This window comes from Typopeltis vanoorti, chromosome 11, assembly GCF_054136105.1.
Source record: "Typopeltis vanoorti isolate ZY-2024b chromosome 11, IOZ_Tvanoo_1.0, whole genome shotgun sequence".
In the NCBI taxonomy this organism is placed as follows: domain Eukaryota; kingdom Metazoa; phylum Arthropoda; class Arachnida; order Uropygi; family Thelyphonidae; genus Typopeltis; species Typopeltis vanoorti.
The window spans coordinates 85,647,348-85,665,397 of NC_143559.1; the positions used below are offsets into that span (position 1 = coordinate 85,647,348).

The 18,050-nt window shown below is 37.0% G+C and overlaps 2 protein-coding genes across 3 annotated transcripts in view; one reads left to right on the forward strand and one right to left on the reverse strand.

Moving 5' to 3' along the window:
• The window catches only part of LOC150101818 (methyl-CpG-binding domain protein 4-like), a 352,401-nt gene extending 339,201 nt beyond the window's left edge, over nt 1-13,200 (forward strand). The window contains exon 11 of the mRNA XM_090401062.1: nt 13,099-13,200. The gene's annotated coding sequence lies outside the window, so the exon portion shown is untranslated. The remainder of the gene's footprint in view (nt 1-13,098) is intronic.
• Nucleotides 12,993-18,050, reverse strand: part of LOC150101819 (carbohydrate sulfotransferase 1-like) — a 52,481-nt gene continuing 47,423 nt past the window's right edge. For both annotated transcript variants that reach the window (XM_090401064.1, XM_090401063.1), the window contains one exon: nt 12,993-14,299. In XM_090401064.1, the coding sequence (XP_090257190.1) occupies nt 13,107-14,299 (1,193 nt within the window). In that variant the 3' untranslated portion in view covers nt 12,993-13,106. The remainder of the gene's footprint in view (nt 14,300-18,050) is intronic.

Below are 18,050 nucleotides of genomic sequence, written 5' to 3' on the forward strand. Positions count from 1 at the left end.
AGACCTAAACTAGCAAAACAATATCTGTCATATCTCTTCTTGAATTCATTTACAGACGAAGAGCTCACAACTAAGTCAGACAATGAATTCCACTCATTCACCACCCTCCAGGCAAAAAACCTTGTTCTCACACCCTTGTTAACAACGCTCTTCTTTAATTTCCAGGGATCACCTCTTGTTCTTCCATCACTATCACACATCTGAAACATTTCCCCTGCATCAATCCTATAAAAACCTTTCGGTAATTTAAATGTTTCTATCATATCCCCTCTTCTCTGCCTATCAACCAACCTCTGCAATCCACAAGCTCTCAATCTAATAACGTAGGGAGCGTGTTTTACATCACTCACCAACTTAGTCACTCTTCTCTGAACCCTCTCCACAGCCTCCTCATCTCCAAGGAATCCAGGTGACTAGATCTGAGCACAGTAATCCAAATGTGGAAGTATCAACGCTTTATAAAGGGAAATAATAACCTCTTTATCTCTGGATGTCAGTGTGTTTCTCAACAACCAAGTAATCCTATGTGCAATCTTGGACACCTTAGCAGTGTGTCCCCTGAACTTCATCTCCCTATCTGCCAACACCTCTAAGTTCCTAGCCTCATCAATCTCTTGGAGTACTGTTCCATCAATGTAGTACACAGCTGGTAATCTTTTAATCCCAAAATGCATGACTTTACACTTTTTCACATTAAACTGACATCCATTACCTTTTGCCCATTCTACCAGCTTATTTAAATCATCCTGCAAACTTTCAACATCAGCGTGATATTTTATTGCACTACCCAACTTTGCATCATCAGCAAACAACTGAATATCTCCCTTTAAGCTATTTCCTATATTATTTATATACAAATTAAACAACAATGGCCCAAGCACAGAGCCCTGAGGCACACCACTGGTCACCTGCCTCATCCTGGACTCGGCTCCTCCATACACCACCTTCTGGTATCTCTCCCTGAGCCATTCTCCTATCCATATCACCAATTTAGTATCCATTCCCATCTGCTCCAATTTGCATAACAGTGTTCCATGGGGTATCCTGTCAAAAGCCTTAGCAAAATCCAGAAGTACCACTGTGTAGCCAGTTCCTTTGTCCAACTCAGATGTCATTCTGTTATAAAAAGTTAATAGTTAATAGTTGGCCTCTATAGAGTCTCATATCCTGATCCACCCATTCTTGAATTTTGTCTTTAATCAACTTTTCCAATACTTTTACCATCACTCCTGAGATGGTGATTGGTCTGTAATTAACTACTGCAGTTTTAGAGCCACCCTTATGCAAAGGAACCACTTTGCCTAACTTCCACTCCCTAGGGACCATACCAGAGTTCAAACTTAAGTTAAATATCCAAGTAAGAAGGGTTGACAATTCCTTTGCACATTCACGCAACACCCAAGCTGATATTCCATTTAACCTACAGCAGTATTTGCATTTAAATTTTGCAATATATTAAATACCTCTGATTTCTTAGCTTCAATTCTCACATTAGTTATTGCTACAGGTACAGAGATATCCTCACTTGGGTGATAAACTTTTGAAAAGTGATCACTCAGTAACTCGACTATTACATCTAATTTTGTCACCTCAATACCATCAGCACCCACTAAAGTTATCCTTCCAAAGTCATTCTTCCTTTTACTTGCCACATAGTGGAAGAACTCCTTGGGATTACATTTGCTTTCATTGGCTAAGGTTTTCTCATAATCTGATTTAGCTTTTCTTACTATGCTGGTAACCTTCCTAGCTTGAGCCTTGTACTGCTCATGGGTGTACTGATCGCATTTCTCCTTGTACATTCTCCATAACATTTTCTTTTTTTTGCAGATCAAGCTTGATATTATGCTCGTCCATCTAACGCCTGCCTTGTTTGTCTTCCTGACCATGGGGGACACAATCTGATATTGCTTTCCTCAGATACCTGCTGATTTTATCCCATGCACTGCTAACAACATGTTCTGCCATGGGATGGCTGCAAGCTCAGTCCGAAGCTTGTTATAATTGCCTAACCTATAGTTCCGTATATACCCCTTCTTAACAGAAAAGTCCACAGATTTTGCAACCTCCCAAATCAATACCACATGATCGCTTTCACATTCACCAATTGGAGGTAACGAGGACACCTTACTTATGCATATATCCTCTGAACCAATAACCATGTCCGACACTCTCACACCACATGTCCCTTCAGTTATTTGCTGTTTCAAGTAATTACCTCGTAGAAGATGTATGAACTCCATTTCCTTTTTGCTACGTGATATTTCCTCCTTCCAATTGATATCACCATAATTAAAATCCCCCTTAATAATCACTAAACCTGCACTCATTGCACTAATTCGCTGATGCATGAATTCAACATCTCCCCCTGTACCCCCTGGCCTATAGCAGCATCCAACTGTATATTTGGTTGCATTGGTCACTATTTCACACCAGACCACCTGAAATGAACTCTCATTCACATGTCTATCATCTTGATATACTACTTTCTTTGGCTGCAACACATCAGCTATCATCAACAGTACTCCTCCCCTGTTCTATCTTCTCTATCCTCCCTGAAAATACTGTACCCATCACATTCAATTCCAGTGACCACATCTTCTGCTGACAGCCAAGTTTCACTAATGCCTACAACTTTTGGTGACACTGCACTGACTAACGCCAAAAATTCTTCTCTCTTATTTCGAATGCTTCTTGCATTGGTATACAAAAATTGCAGATTCCCTCTAGTTCTTGTACCAGCTTTAGAACTGATATACAAGTCACTAATTTCAGTAATCCCATGCCAGTTTTTATCCCCTCTCTTCTGCAATTTATTCTGCAAATAAGGATCAATAAATATACAATCACTGCTAAAGTTTCTCTCTCTTACACTCAACCTTTTCAATATTAGTTTCCCTGCCCAATTACTTCAACTTGTTCAGAAAACAGTAACTTCTTCAATTGCTTATGTCCTTCCATGTTCAGATGCAGCCCATCTCTAGCATACAACTGTCTTTTTCCTTCAAACGCACTCCAGACATCAACAAATTCCAGAGCTCTTTTTTTGCACATTCTTGCAATCATATCATTCATTATCATCACTCGTCTTCTTAACTGGTAATTGTTAAAACGAGGCAGCACACACACACACACACACACTATCCTCCCATTGACATTTTCCTTTTCACAATATCTAACAATGTTCTTAAATCTTTTGCTACCCAATTTATACCACCACTCAGGTGATTTGTACCCACCATAACTATCATCTTGTCTGCATCATGCCCTCTCTTTATTGCTAAAGCCACTCTTTGTATTGTCCCACCAGCCAAGCACTCCTCAGGCATACCACTCTCCATACCCTTAATCATAGAATCACTATTATATCTTACCACTCTTAACTTCATTCAAGTCCACACAACCATCACTCATGGACTCATTTTCTACGCTATTCAGCATGACTCTCCCGGTTTCATTACTCAATGCTCTTTTACTTACCCCCACTCTCACAACATCTCGCTTCTTCTAGACCTCTTGTGGTTTTATTTTGTTGATTCCCAATCACTCCTATACTATTTATTACTGCATCATTCACCAAAGACTCACCCATACGTAATCCTGTTCGTGTTACTTCAGCTAAAGTAATCTCTATAGTCCTAATTTCTCTGTTTAACACATTAAACTCAGTTTTAACTTCCAGTATCTCCTTACTGAGCACTTCCAATTCCTCATGCAGAAGATGGCCATTTTTCATTTTCATGAACTCCCGCCGAAGTTCTTCCGCTACAGTCCTGATGCCAGCTTCCATTCCTAAATGCTCCAGCCTATCCCGACACTTCTCACATACGTTGACATTTTTGTTCTTCTCATTTAGCCAGACCGACCACAGATCCTTCACATTTTTCGGCGCATACATGTAGCAGTTTCCACAATGCATCCATTGCAAAAAATCTAATGCTGAGCTGGCCTTTCGTGTAGAAGTAGAAGTCCTGCACGCTGCTGACGTACGTTTCTTGTTGAACGCCATCTTTACATGTTGAAGTAGTGAAACAAACGGCAGCGAAAACACAATATATACAACACAGTTCCAAACAATAACACCACTGAAGAACACTTGTATCTAACCGATGCACAATTTGAGACAAAAAGCCACACTATATTTAAATTTAAAAACACGTTTTCTAGCCTAACTAAACATGACCGCCACATTCACAAGATGGTATATATCATTCTGCTATCATTCATTTTGTTCTTGCCACCTAACTGGCACTTGCTGTTGAAACCCTTATCACACTCACTCGTTCACCTGTTTCACTCTCCTTGCATAAATCCTGTAATCTTCACAACATATACATCCCCCCCCCACACACACACACATGCTGCACTGTAAAAAAAATCACGGAAATTCAAATCACCCAACAATGACGTCTTTGCCACCATTGTTCTACGACACAAATTGCACCATACAACAATATCATACTTAAATAAATATCATACTTTACTAAATAACTCAGTGTAAATAAATGATATGACAGACTTTGTTGTTTGAGGTGGTCCTCCTGTGACGAGTCTCATGGCTCCATGGAGTCCTTCTTAATATTTTATACAGAAACGTTTAAAAACTACTGAATATAAAGATGATAAAATGTGCATTACTCCTTATGGAATAATTGATCCATTAATACATGAAGGATAATTTTGTTTTGTTGCTGATTTATCTGAAATGCCCATTTTTTTAAATTATGTTTTTTACATAATTTAAAAAAATTTTTCCTTAAATCAAGTGAAAGGCAGGGTTTTGTTCTTCAGCAACATAATGCCTGAAAGTTTATATTTTCATACAGTATATGAAATTGTTCATGTGAAGAAAGGCATGAAATATTGTTCCATTACATAAAGGCGACTAAAAAAGAAAGAAAGGAAATTATAGGACCGTTATCTCAGGAGTGGAGCTTACAGTATTGGAAAAGTTGGTTAAGAGCAGCATTCAGGAAGTCTGTAGAATGCAGTGCAGCTTTATAAAGAGCATCAGTTGTCAGTTTATTGTAAAAAGTGAGCAGACTATCTTAATAAACTACTCGCTTCTGACAATAAACCATCATTTGAGTTGAATGAAGGACGTGGCTACACTATGATATTGTGAGACATTGCAAAGGCATTTATTATTATTATTATGTGACACCTCAGGGAGTCCAAAGACTAATCGAGGGAGAGTGTGCCAACAGCATCGAATGATTGAAATCCCTTCCAACTACTAACCATGCTCAAACTTGCTTAACTCTTTTGGCGTGAGCCATTAGTAGCAGAGGCTCTACCAATTGACCAACCTTTGCTAGCATTTGAACAGGATACCACATAGAACCCTATTAAGTAATTGGAAAAAATGGGATTTGGCTAAAGATGGTAACTTAGATAAAAGGATAGCTAATAGGCAGACATCAGAGAATAATGTACAGTGGACACATCAAAGAGTAGGCAAATAACAGCATCTATCAAAAGATTCTTTCTCTACATTATTTATGTACAAATGTAGAGAGCCTTTTGTCATTAATATTCTATATGTACATTAATGATATTGTGAATGGCCTAAGGGAATGGATATCCAGTTGCTTGTTGATAATGTTAAATTGGGAGACCATGTTTTGGATACCTCAGTTGGCTCGAAAAAGTTCTCTAGAGTTAGGCCTCTAAAGTAGAGTTTCTGAATTATATAAAAAATTTAGAAACACCCATAGCCCATCCATAGTACTAATGCACTGTATGTTTTCAACCTTTTGTGGGTGGTAGATAGATAAAAAAAAAAAATTAAAAACAACCTCGCAGCTTCAGCAAAGGATAATGATTTGCATTTCAAATTGTAAGGTTTGGGGATAAAAGACTACAAGCTTTATGTTACACAGATGGAACCAGACTTCAAGAAATTAATAAGACTAGGGGATTTGGGGAGTTGAAGTTAACTAGACATATTATGAAAGTGGACAGAATAGTTCAAAGAATTACTTTGATGTTGAAAAACACACTGATCAGCAGTTTATTATTTCTTTTTATTATTATTATTATTATTATATCACACCTCCAGGGAGTCCAAAGACTCATCGAGGGAGGGCATCAACTCTACAACTCCTCGTCTCACTACTCCAGCAACCTTCATCATCTAACACCAATGCCATCTACCACCGACTACCACCACTAGTGCTTTCACAGACAATCACAAACATCCATGCCTACGACAGGATTTGAACCCACAGCCTTTTGGCTGGAGAGTGGATATGCTAACCACTTGGCCAACCAGGCCAGCAAGGTTTTGATATGGTGACATCTAGACTTCTGTGCAGAGATTTGGTTTCCTGGATTTGTTTGGGATGAAAATGTCATAGAAGATCCAGAGGCGAGTATCCTTGATGGTGATGGGTTTGTGGATACTCCATAAAGAGTATCTCCGAAGATTCTCCCTATGAGGATAAACTGAAGTTTATCCTCATAGGGAGAACCTTCAGAGATACTCCAAATATCATAGATACTCCGAATGTCAAATATGAATATCTTGGCTAGTGATGGAATGGGTTTGCCAGAGGAAGTCATGAGTGCTTTGTTAGTGAACGAGTTTTAAGGTTGAGTTGTCCTCTCATGATGTCTTTGAACAATATGGGATTGTGCAATAATAATACCTTCCTCAAGTCAAATTGTCTTATTTTCATGACAGCTCTAAACTTTCATTTAATCATTTTAATGACACAGAATCTTCAGAATTTTTCTTTCCAGTTCATTTGTTCTACACATAATATTCCTCTTTCAACTAATTCTACCTCAACTTTAAGAAGAAGCTTTCTTATCTGGGCTTGAAAATATACCAGTTAAAAAAAAAAAACTATCTCTGTTAAATTCAACTGCATTTCAAATAAGAGTTGAATGAAACAACTTCTTTAATTCTTCAGTGGAAACAGCACTTTTCCTGAAAATCTTGGTAACTGTAGATTTTCTATTTACAATAAGAGAAGGGTTTGAATAATAAAATCCTCGATTTTTGAACACTCCCACTTTCATCCATAAAATGTCTTTCAGAAAAATCACATAAAGCATCCCTTCTTCCTACTTTCATTATGTCTGAATTTTAATGATGGGATATGGATTAACATGAAGAAATCGCATATGAGACGGTAAGGAAATTTAAATAAAATCAATGAATTGAAAACATTTATATTGATATATGAAGAAATATTCAATTCCATCTATAAAATCAGGAACAAATATGACACTTCCTATAAAAAAAAAGGTGATTTAGACAGGGAGATGTCATTTCACCTAAACTATTTAAGAAGAAATTTTTAAAAATCTGGATTGAGAAAACAGAGGAATTATTATTATTATTATTATTATTATTAACATATGACCTCCATGAAGTCAAAAGACTCAATCGTAGTTATTTAGTTCTTTCCCATTAGTTAATGGGAAAAAATAATGGGAAATCACCTATGATTTGTTGATAACATTGTTCTCTTAGAAAACTCTGCACAGTTTCCTAAGAAAACAATGAAAACAGAAACAAATGATCAATGAATTGAATGCAGAAAGTAAGAAGAAAGGTTTAAATATAAACAAAGACAAAACAAAAACAATATATAATAAATACATCACTATTTTGCCTCACCTTCTTTCCTCTCTGAAGATATAATATCCTTTGCATTCCATTCCTATGATTATATTATCCTCATTCAACTAAGTCTCAATAATGCCTATACCTTTTGGCCGAGTTGAGCTAACCCCAAACCTCCTTGCCCTTATTCCAAATACTTCTGGTATTACTATAAACTGCAATACCCCTTCCATCCCACAACCTCCCTTACACCTTGTGTTGCTCAGTTCACCAAAGTTAAGAACCTGGGGAGCTACATTCAGCATTATGTGATCACTCTTCCACTTACTAACCCTCTAGGATGTTTGGACCAGCATCCCCTCTAGAGAAACAGTCTAGTTTCCTTGACTCTGTACTTTAATATTCTCACTGAGCAACACTTTCTCAAGACTCCTGATCCCTAATCCATTCAAATGCAAGCCATCCATCATATATAAATCCTTCCTTCCATCAAACTCATTCCACACATCCACAAACTGCATGTCATTCCTCCTGCACAATCTGTGCACCGACTCATTTGTGATCATAGCTCCATCTCAATTTGTCTCTATTGTACCATGGCAGAAGTGACAACTTTTGCTTTCTCACTCTTCTTTTTTGCATGTGTTAGCAACTCTTTCATAAAATGAAAGTGTGGTCTTGGATACCACACTTTTCATCTGCTAAATCATTTGCACCAGGAAAACAAGATTTCTTCACACTCTCCTCAAGCATTCCTGTTATCAATGAATCACCATACAAAATTCGATTCTTATTCTTACACTTTTGCTTTTTCTCTCCTTGTAATCTTCCTCTTCTTTTGCTTCTGTGTCATACTATCTTCCAAACATTTCTCCAACTACTCAATTTCACATTTGCTGTGGAAAACTTCACGTAACTGTGCTATCTTCCACTGTTTCATTCTTGTAGTCACTTATACTGCATATAACACCAATATCACCATTCACAACTGCATTTTTACACATTTTGTCTTTCAGCTCATTGCTATCTTATTTTTACTCTCTTCACACTTCTGGCATTTGCTCTCAAAACACTTATAACAAACCTACTCACCAGTTTCAATCTACTTTCATAAATCTCTCATTCTACCTTTCACAAATTATGTTACTATTATTATATTATATTTATATTATACACAATACTTTAGTACGCTCTTGTATGACCTCGGTATCTAGAATTAGTGTAGTAATACATTGTCTGGATAATTGGAAAACCAGAATGTAGTAGATGAATATCATTGTTCAGTGTGAAGCCACCACCCTGCTTAATGGAAAAAATTTTATATTAGGTCTCTAGAGGGGGTTCAAGGATTCCAGATTATCTATCAATTATGTGAGGGGGTTGAGAGTTAGAAAATTAGAATGATTGAATAAGATAGAAAGAATGTGACGTGAGATTCGGAAGTTGAATTGGATTGGATGAGGCAAGAGATGAAATGGATGTGGAATGAAATTAAGAAAATTTGGGTAAAAACGATTAAAACAAATCATGATGGCATGAAAGAGTTAATGAAAGGATGAGGCAAGAGATGAAATGGATGTGGAATGAAATTAAGAAAATTTGGGTAAAAACGATTAAAACAAATCATGATGGCATGAAAGAGTTAATGAAAGACGAGCGAGTGGCGTTGTATGGCGACTCCATTATTAAAGGTGTGCTGGATGATAGGATGCACAAGGTATGTTTTCCAGGAGGTAAACTGAGTAGAGTGATTGAGGCATTGGATATGAGGAGGGAGCAAGCAAAGGAGTTGATGGTTTTTAATAGGTACGAATGATTTGACAGAGGACAAAGAGCACGTCAGAATGGATATCAGGAGGCTGCTTAGACGGATCAAAGAGAATAGTGTGACAGGAAGGGTAGTAAGCGTGTTGCCTAGGTATGACTGTGGTGAGATGAGGTGGAGAGCAAGGATTATGAATGATATGTTGGCTGAAATGTGTGAGGAGAGGGGAGTACAGTTTGTTAATGTGTGGAATGAGTTTGAAGGACGAAGTGAACTGTATGGGAGCGATGGACTGCATTTGAGTGGTTATGGTGGGAGTTACTTGGAGAGACTGCTGCTAGAAGGTAGAGAAGTGAATACAGAGAATGAATCAGATCAAGTGTGAAGTGATGTGGAAGAGCTGATAGGTATCAACACAGCTTGAGAAAGGTGGATGCTCCAAGAGGATGTAAGAGCATGTGTAGACAGGAAAGGAATGGGATGACCTGGGATCAAGATGAAACAGTTAGAATTGACGAGGGTTCTAAAATGAATAAGCAGAAAGGGAAATTACCCCAGTCGAGCATGGAGAGATCACATCGAATGAGTGGTATCAGTGCAACTAGCTGTAGACCCAGAAATGAGATGTTATGTTTGTATACAAGTGCTAGAAGTATAAGAAACAAGGCAGATGAAATGGTTGCACTAATTGAGTCTGTTCACCCAAAAATTCTTGGAATAAGTGAGACATGGTTAGATGACGACGACATCCTGACAGGAATAGAGATGGAAGGGTATGATATGTTTTGCGAGGATAGAAGGGGTAAAAGGGAGGGGGAGTGCTATTGATGATAGAGAAAGAGTTATGTCCATACAAAGTAGAGATGCAAGAGGGATATAGGGCCAGTGGTTTTGAGGCAGTATGGTGTAACATAGAGGTGAATGGAATGAAATACTTGGTTGGATGTTGTTATAGACCAGGTAATGTGGACGGTGGTGATAAGGAAATGTATGATCAAATTAGCCAAGCAAATAAGAAAAGGGGGATGGGCGATTTTAATTATTGCAATATCAATTGGAATGATGAGATAGCAACTGGAAGTAAAGAAAATGAGTTTCTTGAGTTTTTGAGGGATAACTACCTCAGATAGTATGCAACAGAGGGCATGCGAGGATTGAAGGTCTTGGATTTGGTCATCTCATCAGAGGATGTAATTATAAATGAGGTGTCAGATCATCCACCAATTGGTAAGAGTAACCATGAGGTGATTACCTGGGCGGTTGCCAACAGTGTGAGGATCTCTGTGAGAAAAGGGTATATGTGGAACTACAAGCGGGTGGGGGATTATGAAGAGCTCAGGAGACAGTTTGCAGGTGTAGCATGGAATGAAGAGTTAGCTAGAAAAAAGATCAATGCAGCTTGGGGGATTTTCAAAAACTATTTAGTAGATGCAATGTCTAAATGTATTCCAAGGATGAGAAGGTTAAATAAGGTAGGTGTGAGATGGATGAATAAAGAGATTAAGCATGCAATACAGAGAAAAAGGGCATTGTGGAGGAAGCATAAGAGAAGTGGAAGTAACCAATTTCATGAGGTCTACAAAGACTAGGCAAGGAGGGTGACTTGGTTGGTGAGGGTAGCTAAAGTGAGGTAGAAACAGCAGTTAGCTAATGAAGCCAAAAAGAATCCTAAGGAGTTCCTTTGATATGTAGTAGTCAGCAAAAGAAATAATGATTATTAGATGACATTGATTGAAGACAATGGTATAAAGACATCTGTTGTGAAATGTGTGGTGGAGATACTTAATGAGCAGTTCATAAAGGTCTTTCAATCTCGTGAATGTGACTTCATGGAGCGATTGAGAGCAATTGATGATGGGGAGGAGAGACCGACTGTAAGTGAGCAAGAGGTGTATGGGGAGTTGAGCAAACTAGATGTTAATAAGGCTGTGTGGGGTTTGATAATATATCACCACGTATTCTGAAAGAATGTGCCAGGGAGTTGATGCCTGCCTTGACATATTTTTTTAATACAAGTCTTGCACTGGGTCAAGTTCCTAAAGGAGTGGAAGGAGGTCAAGATTGTGCCACTTCATAAAGGAGGTGATCAAACTCAAGCATCAAACTATAGGTCTATCTGTGTGTAAGGTATTATGGTAAAGTTGTTGGAGAAGCTTGTGAGAACTAGGATCCAGAATTGGGTTAACAACAATGGTATTATCTTTGATGGACAGCATGGATTTGCTAAAGGAAGGTCATGTTTTAGTAATCTACTTACTTATTACAATAAAGTGACTGCTTCCTTGGACAGAGGAGAAGGATACACAGTAATATACTTGGATTTTGTAAAGGCTTTTGATAGAGTACCTCATGATAGGTTGACAGTCAAACTAGAGCAGATGGGGTTGGATATTAGATTGGTGCATTGGATTGGAGACTGGCTATCTGATAGGTATCAACAAGTTATGTATTGGGGAGCGATATCCGGAAAAGGAAAGTCACTAGTGGAGTACCTCAGGGGTCTGTTTTAGAGCCATTACTGTTTAATTTGTATATTAATGATATTCATGAAGATTTGTATGGAGATATTCAGTTGTTTGCAGATGATGCAAAGCTGGGACAAACCATGAAGAGTAGAGAAGATGTTGTGGCCTTACAAGAAGACTTAAATAAATTGACTGTTTGGGCATGAGAATGGGGATGCGAGTTCAATGTTGCAAAATGTAAAGTTTTAAAATTTGGAAAACAAAGATGGGATGCAGAATTTATGCTTAGTGAGGATATATTGTTGGAGGTGGAAGAAATAATAAATCTTGGGGTGATAGTGGATAAGGATCTGAAATTTAGGGGACACAAAGCCAAAATTGTTAAGACAACACAAAGACTTCTGGGAATGATGCAGAGGACACTGACTTGTAGAAGTAGGGAGATTCTTGTTCTGTTGTATAAGGCTTTGATTAGGCCACACATGGACTATTGTGCCCAGATGTCACCTGGTTTTCAGAAGGATGAAGAGATGTTGGTAAGGATCCAAAGGCAACTGACTAAGGTAGTTTCTAACCTCTGGAATGTCAAGTATGAGGAATAATTGAGAGAAGATGTAATTTGCAGAGTCTGATGGACAGGAGGAAGAGAGAAGATATGATAGAGACCTACAGGTTAGTAAGGGGTTGTTAGAGGATCAATGCTGGAGAAGTTATACAGAAAATAGTGGGAGATCAGGGGAGAACCAGAAAGCAGTGAGTATGGGAGTGAGAAGCTGTTTTTTTTCGTGCAGAGTTGTAAATGATTGGAATGCCTTGCCTGAGAGTGTGGTGTCTGCAAGGAGTTTGAGTGTGTTTATTACATGCTATGATGAGCTGTGTGTGTGTGTGTGTGTGTGTGTGTGTGTGTGTGTGTGTGTGTGTGTGTGTGTGTGTGTGTGTGTGTGTGTGTGTGATAAAAGGACCTCCCAGATGGGTCTTTGACTCCATGAGGTCTTGGGTTAATAATAATAATAATTAACCCACAGTAATGATGTATGATAGATTTATAATCTTTTGTGGGTGAGATTCACATAATATGGTACTTTCTGACAAAGAATCATTAAAAAATTTTTACTTTGGACAGATATGAATGAATGTCAGGGATGAATGAATTAAAAAATCTGTAATAAATAAAAAGGGCAGTTTATTTAATGATTTTACAGACCACACATGATATGTTTTATACATGGCAAAGTATACATAGTGTAAAATATTTTATTGATATTATAACATATACTTCACATGTATTGCAGATTATCTGTCACAGGAAAGTTTTTGAACTTAGAACTTGTTTTGCTACATCCTCTGGTGACATTATCAGTTTATAGCCAAGTTGCTGTAAAACAGATGAACATGATGACTGAATCTTGATGATATCATTGTAGCTAAGATGGTGTTCCCATTCAAAAGGCACTTTAGAAGAGTTTCTTCTTGTAGAATATGGGTCAATACTATCAGTCTTATGAACTTGTGTATGTGTTTTTAAGAACCTGTCCACTACATTTGTATATGTTAGACCAAGTTTACCATATAAATTTTGTGTTTCTTGAACAGGATTAATGCTGAGGTCTTCAAACCGTAATTGAATAATATCTACATGATTGTTTTCTTTCATTTGTTGAAAGACTTGAATATCTTGTAACATTTCTTCACATAATTCTCTAGAATCTGCACACTTTGTTTTGTTACACCATTCAAGGCCTTTCCTTGAATTTATGATCCCCCGGGGATCACGGACTAAATAAATCACTTTGATCCTTAAATCAGGGTTTTGGTTTAGAAGCATCTGAACATGTTGCAAGTTTAGCCTTGTTATTTTCATAACCTGCAGTGGTGATCGCTGACAAGTGTTGGAAATAAATTCTGGTGAGAAGCAAAACTGTGGGCTCATCTGACATAGTGACCAGAGGAAGCGATTTCTACGAAATAGAAATTGATGATGCTCAGGTACTGCCCAATTTATATAGCGTAAAGCATTCTTAAAATTGCATCTAAGTAGATCTCCAAGTAGAGATAATGCTTCAGAAATTCTGCTATTTGAAAGTCTAAGAGCCTCACTCATGTAATGTAATGGTTCAAAATGGTAGAATGTCTTCCAGTTTTGTTGAAGAATATCACCAAGAAATGTGGATCCAGATCTGAAGTAAGTAGCCACAATTATTCTAATTACTTCACTGCTATTTACAGTAGGAATGACATGAAGAGGGTTGAAAGTCTCAGGAATGTTATTTGATTGATAATTCACATGGGGGCGTGACATGTTGGAATTTATATATGAGGAAGTCTTATGGAGAATTTTTGGTTTGGGATCAAAGTTCAGTTGTGCAACTGTAGATAATTCAGCAGAAATTATAGTTTGATTATTAGTAGCATCACTGTGGTTTTCCTGATATAAATCCCATGTCTGATTATATGGTACAGAAAGGTTTGCTAAAGTATGACTAATTAGAAGTTCTGAAAGGAAAAAAAAAAGTGAATATATTCATTGCATTAAATTTATATTAAAATAAAAAACAGTCACTGAATAAAAGCAAGCTGATAATATGTTCAGCAAAATGTCAGAAAAAAATTGCAAGATAATAATAATATATAAAAGTCATTAGCTGATAATAGTACCATACTATTAAAATTGCATACTGATATGTATAGTAGAGAGCTATACCTGAAATACAACACCAATTATGACATTTTATAGACAGCATTTATGGAAGTACCTAGCAAAATTGCATGGTATTGTTTTGGACCTAAATTCATTTTTTTTTTAATCAAAAGTTTCTCAAATTCCAGACAACCAGTTTTTTTTTTTTTTTTTTTTTTTTTAAATCCACAATACAGGTATACCACCAATTTTCTGGCAACAGATGGTCTGGCACCTCCTTTAGCCCCCCCCCCCAAAAAAAAAAAATTACAAGGGAGCCCACACGGAATTCTCTTTCATCCTTGTGAAACAATGCTAAATCATGAAGAGTTTGAAAGCAGTTGTTATATATTTTTATTTATATTATTTATACTTATATTAGTTGCTTTCTTGATTTTATCCTTTCTTATTTAAAACCTTATTCAATTAAAATCCTACCAGCTGCTCTATTGTTATGTCGTTGCTTTCTCTATATTTTACTGCCTTATATCTTCCTATTCTATCTTTCTATCGCTATTTTACTTCTTCAGATATCGGGCCTACTATACTTACTTATATCTAGGATTGTTTCCTCTTCGGATACTGGCAAATTTATATTTTGCTGCGCCAGCCAGTATCCTATAGCAGAAAAGGATCCTTACTCAGGGAGACAATACTAGATTCTGAGGCTTCTTACACAATATCTTACTTTAACACTGTCGTATAGATTCAGATTTATTGCAGTCGTGACCTAAATCTACAATTATATACACTTCCTAATTCCTTCCCGCCAAAATAGGTTCTATTTTTATAAGTGGTAGTTTGGAATCTTAATCAGGTATGACTCAGGTTTAGGTAAATAAGACATGTTTATTGGAATATCTAAACAGAATACACAAAAATTCATACACTCAATTTGACTCAATACTAAATAAACGGACTCGTGTTAAGAAATTAACATACTCTAAATTAAATCAAAGGTTAAGAAACATCATAAAACACAGTAATTGAAAATTGGGATAGATTGCAAATGATATGAAGTTAAGTAAAATTTCCTTTCTGCAATGCTATTCATATAAAATATAAACAAACATTCTTATGTTACTCAGTTACTATAAATCCACTATTCTAATCTTGTTAAGTTAATTCTATCACAAACAACACAAAAGATCTCTTCCAAACAATTCTTCTTACTCTCAAAGGAGGTTAACTTTCTAATTAGAGACTGTCCACAAAGTTCTTTAGAAAATGTTCTTAATTTACATATACATATAATCTTCTCTCTTCTAAGGAATATTATACACAAAATAGAGTAATTTTACTTTACCGAACTTTTTTCCCGCGTTTTTCAGCACCACGTGTACGTCTGGTTACTTCTTGTCTATTAGCTGTCCTTATGCCAACGTAGGGATTATGCTATCTTCATGATTTCTGCCGAAAACGGACTCGAATCTCTGTGTATCAGGATACATTTTGATGGGACTTTACAGCGATGGCTTGATTCTGCTAGTACTGGAAATTTTACCTTCAGCTCTGTGTAGAATCCTACTCCATTCTCAAGAAAGCTCGCTGGCTGACATCTTATCTTAGCACAGACGCTTCGTCACCCCCCCTTTACGCAAACTACCCGCTAACTTCCGAACCATCAAACAGGAAAACGATACGACTAGAGAGAGCTCCAATATGGCGCTCGCCCCCTTATATTCTTCGTTAGAGCGCCCTCTTTTTTTCTCGGTTTCCCCTTTGCACACGACCTATATCTTTTCTCCCCTTGGGTTCATCCCTTGCTCTCCCGACACTGTTATGTACTTGGATTCACGGAATACGCGTCGACGTACATTCCGTGTAAGTTACTGCCACCAGCATTATGCTGGACACGTCTACTTGTATACTTTCTAAGAATTATTACTTAGTAACTATCTGGTGACTCACAGTTATTCTATACAGCTTAAGTGAGGCTTAAAATTAATATTAACAAAAGTCCTAATTTAAAACATTCTCTAATTCGATCTTAGTATAATCACAACAGATTAAAATACATGGAATATAAGATAAAAATTGCAATTTTATACATAAAGTGAAGAAGTTTTACTTTTGATTTCAGCTGATGTGCAGGTATTTCTCTTTGTTAGTAAGTTTAGTATGTTAGATTCTGAATGATTGATTTCTTTGCAAGATTCCTTCATTCAGGATCTTAACACAGTGAATTAGGAGGAGGAGATACTGACTGTGAGTCGGTGATCAAGATGTACATGTGGAATTGAATTAATAAGGCTGTGGGACTTGAGGATATATCAGCACATGTTTTGAAAGAATATGCCATGAAGTTGACATCTGCTTTGAATTATTTGTTTAATATAAGCTTTACATTGGGTCAAGTTCCAAAGGAGTGGAGGGAAGGCAAGATTGTATTGCTTCATAACAATGGTGACAGAACTCAAGGATCAAATTATAGGCCAGTGTGTGTATCAGGTATTGTGATTATAGTCTTGGAAACATTAGGGAGTACTAAGATCCAGAATTGTGTTGGCAACAGTGGTATTATCTTTGATGAGTAGCATGGACTTGCTAAAGGGAGATCATGTTTTAGTAATCTACTTACTTATTACAATAAGGTGACAGCTGCATCGGATGAGGGAGATGGATACACAGTAGTATACTTAGGTTTTTCAAAGGGATTTGAATTACCACTTGATGAGTTGATAGTGAAGCTAGAGCAGATTGCTTTGGATATTAGAATAATGCATTGGATTAGAAATTGGCTATCTGATAGATATCAGCAAATTGTGTATATAAGTGGAGCAGTATCCCAGAAAAGGAAAGTCACTAGTAGTGTGCTTCACAGGGATCTGTTTTAGGGCTATGTCTAATTAATGATATGTATGTTAATGATAATGGGAAGATTTTATTGAGGATATTCAGTTGTTTGTACATGATACATAGTTGGAAAAAAACTATGAGGAGTAGAGAAGATGTTGTGGCCATACAAGAAGACTTGAATACACTCAGTGAATGGGCATGGAAGTGGGGATGCAGTTCAATGTTGCAAAATGTAAGGTTTTGAAATGTTTTAAAATAAGGTTTTAAAACATCCCATCTTTGGAAAACAAAGATGGGATGTAGAGTTTACCAACTTGGTGGAGATATGTTATTGGAGGTGGAGGAAATAAGAGATCTTGGGATGATGGTGAATGAGGATCTAAAATTGTGAGGACAACACAACAAATTCTTGCAATGATGCAGAGAATGCTGACTTGTAGATGAAAGTAGATTCTGGTTAAATTGTATAAGGCCTTGATAGGCCTCATACACGGTGGTATATCACCACTGTTTAATGATATTGGGATGGGTTTAATATACAAATTAAAATAATAATGGTCCCAAAACAGAAGGCATTTATGGCACACCACTAGTGACTTTAATCTTCAGAGATAGTGCCCCCCACCCCCCCATACACAACTTACTGATACCTATATTTGATAGCCAGTCATCTATCCAACTGGGGGAGAGTAGTGTTTATCTAATCCCATCTGTTTCAGTTTAGTGACCAACTTGTGGCAATCTATCAAAAGCCTTTGCAAATCTAGG